The sequence below is a fragment of the Bufo gargarizans genome, chromosome 4 (assembly GCF_014858855.1).
Source record: "Bufo gargarizans isolate SCDJY-AF-19 chromosome 4, ASM1485885v1, whole genome shotgun sequence".
Lineage (NCBI taxonomy): Eukaryota > Metazoa > Chordata > Amphibia > Anura > Bufonidae > Bufo > Bufo gargarizans.
In genome coordinates, this window is record NC_058083.1 from 41,090,288 (window position 1) to 41,104,725 (window position 14,438).

General features: G+C 44.5%; 1 protein-coding gene across 1 annotated transcript in view; it reads left to right on the plus strand.

Annotated features, from left to right (window-relative positions):
* Nucleotides 1-13,976, plus strand: part of LOC122935130 (cytochrome P450 2K6-like) — a 97,610-nt gene extending 83,634 nt beyond the window's left edge. The window contains exons 5-10 of the mRNA XM_044290896.1: nt 887-1,047; nt 8,081-8,257; nt 9,692-9,833; nt 10,559-10,743; nt 11,823-11,964; nt 13,658-13,976. Coding sequence (XP_044146831.1) covers nt 887-1,047; nt 8,081-8,257; nt 9,692-9,833; nt 10,559-10,743; nt 11,823-11,964; nt 13,658-13,836 — 986 coding nt within the window. The 3' untranslated portion in view covers nt 13,837-13,976. The remainder of the gene's footprint in view (nt 1-886; nt 1,048-8,080; nt 8,258-9,691; nt 9,834-10,558; nt 10,744-11,822; nt 11,965-13,657) is intronic.
* Nucleotides 13,977-14,438: the final 462 nt, after the last annotated feature.

Consider the following 14,438-nt stretch of genomic DNA (forward strand, 5'->3'; position numbering starts at 1 on the left):
CCAAAACTAATTGAGACCCCAAACCAGATTCCTAAATTAATTCAGACTCCAGACCAGAGCCTTAAATAACAAACGCACAAAATGTCTTGACGCTGGACAGCATCATGACCTAGTGTAGCAGCACTGAGCATGACCGAACACAACCAGAAAGTGAGGAGGTTATTGAACTGGAAGAAATACTGTAATAACTGGGGTCCTTGTAGTCCCACATAAGAGAAACTACTTAGGCCCCAGTTAATACAGTAGATGTACCAGACATGGTACACGGGGAGACTAGTTCCCTCCTGGCTTCAGGGCCTTGTCACAACTGTGACCACTACTACAACCCCTATACCTACTCCACTGCTTTGTTGTAATTCTGAACAACCCCTTTAAGTTAAAACTGGGTGCCTTACCCACCATAAATATGTTTAGGTGACCTCTATGAAATAAATGAGAGAGCAAAGACAGTGAGGCCTGCATGGGACTTACATAAGACACTGATAGCATATCTGATGTTGGCTTCAATGTTCAATCAGTGAAGGTGTGACCACTGCGATCCCCGCATAACTTGGAGTTCCTGGGCCCCAATGCAAAATCTGCAACAGTGCACCCACCTACGATGTACAATTAATAACAGAAGGGTCTTCATATTTAGTAGAGGGCCATTTGGGCCCACTCCGGCACCAGGACTTGGAGACGACTGCTACATCTTTCATCCATCTAGCTGCAACCATGATAATTGATTAATCAGCAGTGTTAGAAAAATGCCATGATCTGTTGACTAGTAGCAAACTCTGTTCAGTTTTTCAGAATGTCTTTACAATATCATTTTACATGATGTATTATGGTGCTAGTGTAATGTATGATGTGTATTTTGACCCTTGTCTTCTCATTGTATTTCCAGGAGAACCCTTTGATAACATCATGATTATAAACGCAGCTGTAGCCAACATTATAGTCTCCATCTTACTGAGTCATCGATTTGACTATGAAGATCCTGCACTTCTGAGGCTGTTAAAGATTACTAATGAAAATATCCGATTGATTGGAACTCCAATGGCTCTGGTGAGCAGTTCAACTCCACATTATATAGGGGTCTTACAGGAAATAACATGAACAAACGATCCTTAGGATACACCAGCGCAATGACCGGGATCTGAGATCATTCTGATCCTGATCATTTAACCCCTCAGATGCCAAGGTCAATAGCAACCATGGGTGCGGATAGGCAGAGGGCACTCCCTCTGACCTCGATCATCACCCCTGTGGGGAAAACGCAGTCTGCCAATAGTATTCTTGACCAGCCAGTGACATAACCGTAGAAGAAGTGGATCAGCACCCTTTGATGCTAATAAATCTTAACTTTATTGCCATAAGCAGAATATAGGCAGATGTGACGCGTTTCGGCTAAACAGCCTTTTTCAAACAAGCAAGTGGAGACTTATTAGCATCAAAAAGTGAGTGCTGATCCAAGGATACAAGAGCCACCTCATTCCAGAGTGCTGACTGATGATTTCTACAAAGTTAGTGAATAGTTGGATCACACCCTGAATAGAGAAGTTGTGTGGGTGTCAGGAAACGTTTTTCGGCATATAGCCTTCCTCAGATCACTGGAATAGTTTACAAGATAAGGCAATAATTAGTGACAATAATTGCAATGAACGTAGTAATGTACATACAGTACATGATTTAAATTAGTGGATAGACATCATAGTCACCGGGTGGTCATAAGTGTTCGTGGGACGATGTCCTCAGGTGGATCCGGATGGTGGTAGAATGCCGAAGTACATTAGGACCATATGTTAAGCAAATGACATTACACATCTAGACAGAAGTAAACTGGTATACTGGAAATAATCAAGCGTTTCATAATGGATTGCTATGACAGCATAGAGAGCTTACATTGGTACGTAAGATAATTCATATATATATATATACACATAGAGCACGGAGCATAGACTTGTTAGGTAGAATATTATAGTGGAGAGCAAGTTTGGATCGACAGAATGCAGACTTTTCTGGCATAATAGTAACTTGAAGGATGTCGGTATTCTTACCTGGAAGAGCCGCTTGTGGGCTAATATTTCAGTATGGAATGCTGTGGTCCGTTGTATAGGGGCTCTGTGGCCAGTGGGCGCTTGTAGAATGTAGGTTATTGCCCCGTTTATTGGCGCCACGATTGTGAACGCGGCCCTGGTGCTTAAAAGGGTGCTTGATGGGCGTGTGTGCCGAAGTAGGGGAGCATGGCCTGGGCGGGGGGGTGGTGATGGCTTGTATACCCCTCCTTATGGTGCAGTGAGGAGACCATGGGGCAGTAGGCAGCGCCGAGGGCAGGGCAAGGCGGCATTGTAGGCAGGGGGGAGGAGGAGAAAGTCTGGGCCGGAACTAGAAGAAGTGGTGCTGCTGCGCTGTTACTGTGACATCCACAGCACCCCCATAACAGTGACATCCTCAGTGCCTCCATAACAGTGACATCCACAGCACCCCCATAACAGTGACATCCTAAGTGCCTCCATAACAGTGACATCCACAGTGTCTCCATAACAGTGACATCCACAGTGCTCCCATAACAGTGACATCCACAGTGCCCCCATAACAGTGACATCAACAGTGCGTCCATAACAGTGACATCCACAGCGCCCCCATAACAGTGACATCCACAGCGCCCCCATAACAGTGGCACCCACAGTGCCCCCATAACAGTGACATCCACAGTGCTTCCATAACAGTGACATTCACAGTGCTCCCATAACAGTGATATCCCCAGTGCCCCCATAACAGTGACATCCTCAATGCCCCCATAACAGTGACATCCTCAGTGCCCCCATAACAGTGACATCCTCAGTGTCTCCATAACAGTGACATCCACAGCACCCCCATAACAGTGACATCCTCAGTGCCTCCATAACAGTGACATCCACAGCACCCCCATAACAGTGACATCCTAAGTACCTCCATAACAGTGACATCCACAGTGTCTCCATAACAGTGACATCCACAGTGCTCCCATAACAGTGACATCCACAGTGCCCCCATAACAGTGACATCCACAGTGCCCCCATAACAGTGACATCCACAGTGCCCCCATAACAGTGACATTCACAGTGCCCGCATAACAGTGACATCCCCAGTGCTCCCATGACAGTGATATCCCCAGTGCCCCCATAACAGTGACATCCTCAGTGCCTCCATAACAGTGACATCCACAGTGCTCCCATAACAGTGACATCCTCAGTGTCTCCATAACAGTGACATCCACAGTGCTTCCATAACAGTGACATTCACAGTGCCCGCATAACAGTGACATCCCCAGTGCTCCCATAACAGTGATATCCCCAGTGCCCCCATAACAGTTATATCCACAGTGTCCCCATAACAGTGACATCCACAGTGTCCCCATAACAGTGACATCCCCAGTGCTTCCATAACAGTGACATTCACAGTGCCCGCATAACAGTGACATCCCCAGTGCTCCCATAACAGTTATATCCCCAGTTCCCCAATAACAGTTATATCCACAGTGCCCGCATAACAGTGACATCCACAGTGCTTCCATAACAGTGACATTCAGAGTGCCCGCATAACAGTGACATCCACAGTGCCCCCATAACAGTGATATCCCCAGTGCCCCCATAACAGTTATATCTACAGTGTCCCCATAACAGTGACATCCACAGTGTCCCCATAACAGTGACATCCCCAGTGCCCCATAACAGTGACATCCTCAGTGTCTCCATAACAGTGACATCCACAGTGCCCACATAACAGTGACATCCCCAGTGCTCCCATAACAGTGACATCCCCAGTGCTCCCATAACAGTGATATCCCCAGTGCCCCCATAACAGTGACATCCACAGTGTCCCCATAACAGTTATATCCACAGTGTCCCCATAACAGTGACATCCACAGTGTCCCCATAACAGTGACATTCACAGTGCCCGCATAACAGTGACATCCCCAGTGCTCCCATAACAGTGATATCCCCAGTGCCCCCATAACAGTTATATCCACAGTGTCCCCATAACAGTGACATCCACAGTGCCCCCATAACAGTGACATTCACAGTGCCCGCATAACAGTGACATTCCCAGTATTCCCATAACAGTGACATTCACAGTGCCCGCATAACAGTGACATTCACAGTGCCCCATGTGTCAAATTTGGTGGCATTTGATCCAGTCAAGTGGCAGTGAAAAAACCACAGAAATAAATTTTAAAAGTATAAAGAAAGATAATGATTAACAATAGGCCGTTCTTGGTCATCAAGTGAAAAGCAAAGTATATTACATCGTTGCAGGACTTTCATGACTTTTTTTCACTGCAGCTGTATAATACGTATTCCTAGTAACTTGAAGGATGTCGGTATTCTTACCTGGAAGAGCCGCTTGTGGGCTAATATTTCAGTATGGAATGCTGTGGTCCGTTGTATGGGGGCTCTGTGGCCAGTGGGCGCTTGTAGAATGTAGGTTATTGCCCCGTTTATTGGCGCCACGATTGTGAGCGCGGCCCTGGTGCTTAAAAGGGTGCTTGATGGGCGTGTGTGCCGAAGTAGGGGGGCATGGCCTGGGCGGGGGGGTGGTGATGGCTTGTATACCCCTCCTTATGGTGCAGTGAGGAGACCATGGGGCGGTAGGCAGCGCCGAGGGCAGGGCAAGGCGGCATTGTAGGCAGGGGGGAGGAGGAGAAAGTCTGGGCCGGAACTAGAAGAAGGGGTGATGCTGCGCTGTTACTGTGACATCCACAGCACCCCCATAACAGTGACATCCTCAGTGCCTCCATAACAGTGACATCCACAGCACCCCCATAACAGTGACATCCTCAGTGCCTCCATAACAGTGACATCCACAGTGCTCCCATAATAGTGACATCCACAGTGCCCCCATAACAGTGACATCCACAGTGCTTCCATAACAGTGACATTCACAGTGCCCGCATAACAGTGACATCCCCAGTGCTCCCATAACAGTGATATCCCCAGTGCCCCCATAACAGTGACATCCTCAGTGCCTCCATAACAGTGACATCCACAGTGCTCCCATAACAGTGACATCCTCAGTGTCTCCATAACAGTGACATCCACAGTGCTTCCATAACAGTAACATTCACAGCACCCGCATAACAGTGACATACCCAGTGCTCCCATAACAGTGATATCCCCAGTGCCCCCATAACAGTGATATCCCCAGTGCCCCCATAACAGTTATATCCACAGTGTCCCCATAACAGTGACATCCCCAGTGCCCGCATAACAGTGACATCCACAGTGCTTCCATAACAGTGACATTCAGAGTGCCCGCATAACAGTGACATCCACAGTGCCCCCATAACAGTGATATCCCCAGTGCCCCCATAACAGTTATATCCACAGTGTCCCCATAACAGTGACATCCACAGTGTCCCCATAACAGTGACATCCCCAGTGCCCCCATAACAGTGACATCCACAGTGTCCCCATAACAGTGACATCCACAGTGCTCCCATAACAGTGACATCCCCAGTGCTCCCATAACAGTGATATCCCCAGTGCCCCCATAACAGTTATATCCACAGTGTCCCCATAACAGTTATATCCACAGTGTCCCTATAACAGTGACATCCACAGTGTCCCCATAACAGTGACATTCACAGTGCCCGCATAACAGTGACATCCCCAGTGCTCCCATAACAGTGATATCCCCAGTGCCCCCATAACAGTGACATCCACAGTGTCCCCATAACAGTGACATCCACAGTGTCCCCATAACAGTGACATTCACAGTGCCCGCATAACAGTGACATCCACAGTGCTTCCATAACAGTGACATTCAGAGTGCCCGCATAACAGTGACATCCACAGTGCCCCCATAACAGTGATATCCCCAGTGCCCCCATAACAGTTATATCCACAGTGTCCCCATAACAGTGACATCCACAGCACCCCCATAACAGTGACATCCACAGCACCCCCATAACAGTGACATCCACAGTGTCCCCATAACAGTGACATTCACAGTGCCCGCATAACAGTGACATCCACAGTGCTTCCATAACAGTGATATCCCCAGTGCCCCCATAACAGTGACATCCACAGTGCCCCCATAACAGTGATGTCCACAGTGCTCCCATAACAGTGACATCCACAGTGCCCCCATAACAGTGACATTCACAGTGCCCGCATAACAGTGACATCCCCAGTGCTCCCATAACAGTGATATCCCCAGTGCCCCCATAACAGTTATATCCACAGTGTCCCCATAACAGTTATATCCACAGTGTCCCTATAACAGTGACATCCACAGTGTCCCCATAACAGTGACATTCACAGTGCCCGCATAACAGTGACATCCCCAGTGCTCCCATAACAGTGATATCCCCAGTGCCCCCATAACAGTGACATCCACAGTGTCCCCATAACAGTGACATCTACAGTGCCCCCATAACAGTGATATCCCCAGTGCCCCCATAACAGTTATATCCACAGTGTCCCCATAACAGTGACATCCACAGCACCCCCATAACAGTGACATCCACAGCACCCCCATAACAGTGACATCCACAGCACCCCCATAACAGTGACATCCACAGTGTCCCCATAACAGTGACATTCACAGTGCCCGCATAACAGTGACATCCACAGTGCTTCCATAACAGAGACATTCACAGTGCCCGCATAACAGTGACATCCACAGTGCTTCCATAACAGTGATATCCCCAGTGCCCCCATAACAGTGACATCCACAGTGCCCCCATAACAGTGATGTCCACAGTGCTCCCATAACAGTGACATCCACAGTGCCCCCATAACAGTGACATTCACAGTGCCCGCATAACAGTGACATCCCCAGTGCTCCCATAACAGTGATATCCCCAGTGCCCCCATAACAGTTATATCCACAGTGTCCCCATAACAGTTATATCCACAGTGTCCCTATAACAGTGACATCTACAGTGTCCCCATAACAGTGACATTCACAGTGCCCGCATAACAGTGACATCCCCAGTGCTCCCATAACAGTGATATCCCCAGTGCCCCCATAACAGTGACATCCACAGTGTCCCCATAACAGTGACATCCACAGTGTCCCCATAACAGTGACATTCACAGTGCCCGCATAACAGTGACATCCACAGTGCTTCCATAACAGTGACATTCAGAGTGCCCGCATAACAGTGACATCCACAGTGCCCCCATAACAGTGATATCCCCAGTGCCCCCATAACAGTTATATCCACAGTGTCCCCATAACAGTGACATCCACAGCACCCCCATAACAGTGACATCCACAGCACCCCCATAACAGTGACATCCACAGTGTCCCCATAACAGTGACATTCACAGTGCCCGCATAACAGTGACATCCACAGTGCTTCCATAACAGAGACATTCACAGTGCCCGCATAACAGTGACATCCACAGTGCTTCCATAACAGTGATATCCCCAGTGCCCCCATAACAGTGACATCCACAGTGCCCCCATAACAGTGATATCCCCAGTGCCCCCATAACAGTTATATCCACAGTGTCCCCATAACAGTGACATCCACAGTGCCCCCATAACAGTGACATCCACAGTGCCCCCATAACAGTGACATTCACAGTGCTCCCATAACAGTGACATCCACAGTGCCCGCATAACAGTGACATTCCCAGTATTCCCATAACAGTGACATTCACAGTGTCCCCATAACAGTGACATCCACAGTGCCCCCATAACAGTGACATTCACAGTGCTCCCATAACAGTGACATCCACAGTGCCCCCATAACAGTGACATCCACAGTGCCCCTATAACAGTGACATTCACAGTGCCCCCATAACAGTGACATCCACAGTACCCCCATAACAGTGACATCCACAGTGCCCGCATAACAGTGACATTCCCAGTATTCCCATAACAGTGACATTCACAGTGCTCCCATAACAGTGACATTCACAGTGCCCCATGTGTCAAATTTGGTGGCATTTGATCCAGTCAAGTGGCCGTGAAAAAACCACAGAAATAAATTTTAAATGTATAAAGAAAGATAATGATTAACAATAGGCCGTTCTTGGTCATCAAGTACAACACAAAGTATATTACATCGTTGCAGGACTTTCATGACTTTTTTTCCCTGCAGCTGTATAATGCGTATCCCTCTGTGATGACCTGGTGTTCTACAGTCCAAAACACAGTGGCCAAGAATGTGGGTGAAATGCATACGTTTATTCGTGAAACCTTCACCAAGCAGAAAAAAATACTGGATGTAAATGATCAGAGGAATCTCATCGACTCGTTCCTGGTGAAACAAAAAGAGGTACTGAAACACTGATACAGATGTAGACAAGACTATAGTTATAGAGAATATAGAGATAACAGTCCTACCCTGAAACCTGAGGGGACCCAATTATTCCTGAAATAAAGTGGTCAATCCCTTTGCTTTTTAGGTTCTGTTAATGTAACGCCCCAGAGTGGCATTACCACTTCTTTGCCCCCGCTACTGTCTTTAATGGGCTACTATAATGTCATCTATGCATATTATTCCAGGACCACTATACTGTGCATTTCCAATGCTTGTAACTGTTATGTTCAAATGTAATGTGCCTGGTTTACCAGCAGGTGGCAGAAAACACGGCAGAGCTACAGTTAGGTAGAATGGAGCTTTCCATTTCATTCTAACCCCCCGTTGGTGGACCACAGGGGAACTCCAATCGAGGTGTAGAAACATCTCAAAGATGATTAAGAGAAATGAGAGGCCTCCAGAGTACAGTGTTCATTTTAGGACATGGTCAGATATCATTGTCAAGTATTAGAATAATGCAAGAGTGACACCTGGCCCTGACCCTGACACCCTATAATGACCACTCTACCATGACCACTCTACCAGAGCTAACTGTCAAGTGTCATAGCAAAGGGCCTGAATACTTATTTCTATTTGAAACTTTAGTTTTTGCTTTTTCTGTTTTCACTTTCTCATTATGGGGTATTGAGTGCAGAATGATGAGAGAAAACTTTTTCTTTTTTCTTTTTTTCCTTTATTTAAGCACAAAACTACAACATAACAAAATGAGAAAAAAGTGAAAGGGTCTAAAGACTTTCTGAATGCATGAGATAGAGAGAGAGAGAGAGAGAGAGAGAGAGATAGATAGATAGATAGATAGATAGATAGATAGATAGATAGATAGGTAGATAGGTAGATAGATTATATAGATATGAGTGAAATTTCGAAATTCATTTCAGGTCCAAACATGCTTACATCAACAGCTCTAGTAGATGAATCAAATGCTGCATGTTACATATCCAGTCAATGGTGTGCATAGAGAAGTAAGGGCCCCATAGCAAGGAACTGACCAGGTTCCCCACACAGGACAGAAGGGTTTTTGTCTAAACCTTTTTCAATGACCCTTGGGCCATTTTTTACTGCCTCGTTTGCTAAAAGTTGTTCCTTTAGAGTGTAGAGTCCTGACCAAGTTTTCACCTCCAACAGAAGAGGAGATAATCCCAACTAAAACTGGGCCCCTCTTGCCCTGGGCCCCATATCAGTCCCATGGTCTTCCTCTATGGTAGTTACGCCCCTGTATCCAGTCATGATTTTATTTGTCTTTTAATAGAAAGATTTCCTAGCACCATGCACATCTCTGATCCCATCACACTGGTTCTGTCCACCATTTTATGCCTTTTTCTTGCCCTATTGTTTTTATGGATGGCAGATACAACAGACAGATATGATACAGTACATTTTATATTTTAGGAAAAACCAAATCCTGAATTATACTTCACCAATGAAAACCTAACAAAGCTTGTAACAGACCTCTTTGGTGCTGGAATGGAAACAACCTCAACTACTCTGAGATGGGGTCTTCTGCTGATGATGAAATATCCAGAAATCCAAAGTAAGAGAGCTGGTTTGTTAACATACAGTATACAAATTCTGCATCACACAGTAATGTGCCGTTACGTCCCAAAGATGTTGTCCAACAATGAGGTGATCATGATGGGTCTGACTTATCTAATCTAATGTCACTTCTGGTTATAGAGCTCTCCTAGATCTCTGTAGCATTACATGCTTGACAGTAGTTTGACTGACTGAACAACTAATGAATGAAAGGAGCCAGGTCTGCCACAACAAGGGCAGCACTTATGTAGCAGCGCCTCTAGTCCTTATGTCATAATAGGGTTTATGGACAGGAGTTTTCATTTGAGAAGTCAAATTTCAATGCATTTTTTTATACGCTTAGGTTATATTCTTTGGGTATTCTTGGGTCTACCAACCTCTATGGTCACATAAAAATCCTGTTTGAGAAGGATGAAATAGGAAATGTACCGTAGCTTTTACATGTGCCGAGAAGTGCACTTGTTTACTGTAAAATGGTAGAAGGTTACCATGATAGTCAACCTCAAGTCTCCCCTACAGGAAAAATAATTGTGATCAAGCTTTTCAACTGTAAGGAAGTTGCATGATGTGACCATGTGGCCAGAAATAGAGAGGAACTCAAATGTGACTAAATGTGAACTAATTTTATTAAGGTATTTTCTTTTTCTTTTTTGGGGGGGGGAGGGCTTGGTTTGCATTTGGCTTGGTTTCAGCCTGGTTTTAAGTTTTTGTGTTGTTAAATAGGAAAGGTCCAAAGTGAGATTGAGAAAGTTATTGGGTCAGCTGAGCCCCAAGTGAGTCATCGTAAACTCATGCCCTATACTGATGCAGTCATCCATGAGATTCAACGTTTTGGAAACATTGTTCCAGCCAACCTGCCACACGCTACTACTCAAGATGTCAACTTCCGGGGATATCTCCTGCCAAAAGTAAGTGTAAAGAAATATTAAGGCTTATCAGTCGCATTAGTTGCAATAATCTGGTTCCTACGATACTCAAAGAATGAACCAGGCAGCACGTTTTCATTAATAGTATACCCCTTTCCTAAGGGTCAGGTACTCATCTGGCCCCAAGACATTGATGTTACAAGCCAGCTTGGTGGTGGTATTTCTAGATAACGAAGGCGGATGGTAAATTTGGAGATGTAGCCACAATAAGGAAACCAAAAATACTCATGTTCTAACGCAGAGTTCCCCAACTCCAGTCCTCAGGGCCCACTTGCCGGTCAGGATTTAGGAGTATCCCACAGAATCAATACCTGTGGTAAATCCTGATGGATGGACACTAATTATATCAGCTGCCCAATACTAAGGAAATCCTGAAAACATGACCGGCAGGTGGGCCCTGAGGACTGGAGTTGAGGACCACTGTTCTAACGGATCAGAAATGGTGATATAGCAGAGAAGGATATGAGGTACAGTTCTGGGGGTCAGGAGGACAGTCAAACAATCCAAAGTTTGGTAATAGTGATGTACAGTAGCAGAGTTGTGTATGCATCATGGAAATGACAGACAGAGCAGTCTATAAACAGGTATATGGTTTAATGTGCTTCACCTATTCTATCTTCCATCGATCACCAGAGCAAGAGCTTGAGTCCACATGATCACGGTGATTTTGAATGAAGCAGCAGTAAACTATGCACCTTTCTGCTTCATTCAATATCTGTGGTGATGACAGAAAGTGTGGTGAGGTATATCGGGGAACTTGAGACCCCTGTGATCAGTAGAAGTCCCAAAAAATGGCTTTCCCAGAAAATGTTCATTATCTGATATCTTATGGATAGGTGATAAATATACTTTGTGACATTACCCATTCAATGAGATTTCAATGCATAGCCAGATGTGATGCAGGATGGCTACCACTGAGATACAAGGATTTTACCGATTCTGTCTTTCTGACAAGAAAAAAAGTGCTGTGTGCAGGCTATTCATATAACCAATGACTCTAATGAATGAATCTAATTAAGTTCCATTGTAAATATGACTTCTACAAATGTTGAACCCTCCAGGGGACATACGTGATACCGCTACTGACCTCTGTACTCTACGACAAGGATCATTTCGCAAAAGCTGATGAGTTTTACCCGGATCACTTTCTGGATTCCAGTGGAAATTTTGTTAGAAAAGAAGCATTCATGCCCTTCTCAGCTGGTGAGTAGTCCTCTCAGATGTCTTCTGGTGAAGTAATGAGTAGAGCTGAGAAAATGTTTCCACTGACAATCCATCAAATTGAGAGCAATAAAATCTTGTCAATATCTGAATATATTTTGGCTGCAGATGTTGTGCAGTTGCGCTTTTTTCCCCCCAAAAAAACTGTTGCAATGGTTCTACTGTTGATAAGTGTACAATTAGCATACAGTATTTTCCAGCATCACTGGCCGAGTATAATTTTGCCACAGATTGTGTCCAATTGTTATTATTTTCCAATATAAGGGACAATTTTTGGAATGTATTTTAAATTTTAAAAAGCATAATACATCTGACAGTGTAGTGTGTTATTAAACAGGCTGTTTTTTAACACCATCAACCGTGTTTTTTACCCATACCCATAGCCATATGTATCACTGTCACTCTGACATTACTAATGCTGTCTTTGCATTAAAGAGCTTGAAAGGGGAGAGACACATAGAGATTTATTTAAAAAAAAAAACACATTAAAATGTTTGAAAGAGAGAAAATAAAAAGGGTCCTAGGAGAGCTCAGAGTCCTACACAAATTTTAAGGCTAATTGGAACAATTGGGGGTGGATTCATTCAAGTTGTTAGGATCAGACTTGAAATTAATTTCAAGAAATTCGCTCATCTTTACTCTACTTTAGAATTATGTCATACTCGCCTTAACAATCTCCAGTGCTCCTGGTCTGATACTTCCAGCTCTCTTGTCAGTCTCTGCTTCTTGGTCTCTATTAACACATGGTAAATGGTTGTGCAGCCAATCACTGACCACAGTGGGTACCCACCTTAGCTATGTGATTAACTGTGTGTTAAAAGAGACCTGGCAGAGATGTGGGAAGATTGTGATGCATCAGAACAGAACTGAAAGGGTATCAGTATGGTGAGTATGACTTATTTTATTATTCTGAGCCTTTTCTAACAAAAATTATAATAATAATAATAATCCATCAAATAACCCCCTTTAATAATTCAAAGTATGTAATAATTGTAGGGGACAAGTGGAGCAAGTTCCCCTATCAGATACCTAAACTATTAGGCAAAAGGTGCAGAAGATTCCCAGTCCAGCCCATGAGTATTTGAAGCAAGATGGGGGGTGCCTGAGATAGGCATAATTAGGGATCATCTAAGGAAGCATATGGGCACATCTACTGTGGATCTGGCACTCTGAAGGGCATCTCTGGAAGGCACCGTAGGGGGCATCTGAGCAAGGAAAGGGTGTTTGTGTCCCTTTCCCATTTTTAATGGGGCAATGAAAATATTCATAATGGACTGGCCTGCTCATGTTGTAGCACAGGGTCCATCAATGTGTGAAAACACATCCACTAAGGGCATCTAGACTTTGATGTAAACTGTACCAAAAGTTGCCACATTTTGGTGCATTTCTTTGTCTTTCTTGTGCAGCTACTTTTTCAAGGGACGTGGCCTAAGATGTAACTTCTCCCACCAAAATTGCACCACAATTCTGCTGTGTAACCAACCAATAGTTGGCATGAAGTTCAACAAAAGTGGATAGCCATGGCCCAAATTTCTCATCCAGTCTGAGCCACTGTGATAAATCTGATGCATGTCTAAAGTGTAACACCATCTACAGGATCTGCCCCAGTATCTTCTGATTTTCCTGTTAAAGAATACCAACTTGCTATTTTTATTTTTTTATCTCATTGCTATAGGTAAAAGAAGTTGTGCTGGAGAGAGTTTGGCCAAAATGGAGCTGTTCCTGTTCTTTACAAGACTACTGCAGAACTTGACATTCCAGGCTCCTCCTGGGGCTGCACTAGACCTCACTGCTGCAGTTGGATTTACAGCTGGGCCACTGCCCCATAAGATATGTGCTATACCCCGTGTATAACCTATGAGTGTCACTTGCATTGAATATTTAAATAATTGTCTACTGAGGTTTGTGATTAACATTTGCAAAGGTGACAGACTGTAGCCCACTATTTTTCCTACTTGTATCCTGAATAAATATTCATATGTATGTCTACAATCCACTAATTGTCCTTGTTTTTATGCATTTATATCCTCTTGAGAAGTCCTACATATGTTCTTCCTCCCATAACAACGGCAAAACGTATACTTACTAGTTGGTCAAGTTTGTCAAGAAGCATTTGAGGTGCTCTTGCATGAATCTAGGATATGTCTATGTCCTCTGTGTCAATTTATTCCAATACAATGTCCTCTAAGCCAACACCCTCCATCTGAACAATCCAGATTATATTATAAAGGACTCCAATCAAAATCAACAGGATTTTTATTAGCAATTTTAAAACTACCACATTGCTAAACTTAGAATACACAATGGTTCAAACAAAACCTGTAAGGTATGCTTTCGAAACCAGTGTCCTCCAGGGTAACTTCTTCAAAGCCCATGTCTTTCAAGCCAACATCATCCAGTTGAACAATCCAGAGAGGAACATTGCAAGGTCAATAAAATGGTGATTATAATATACT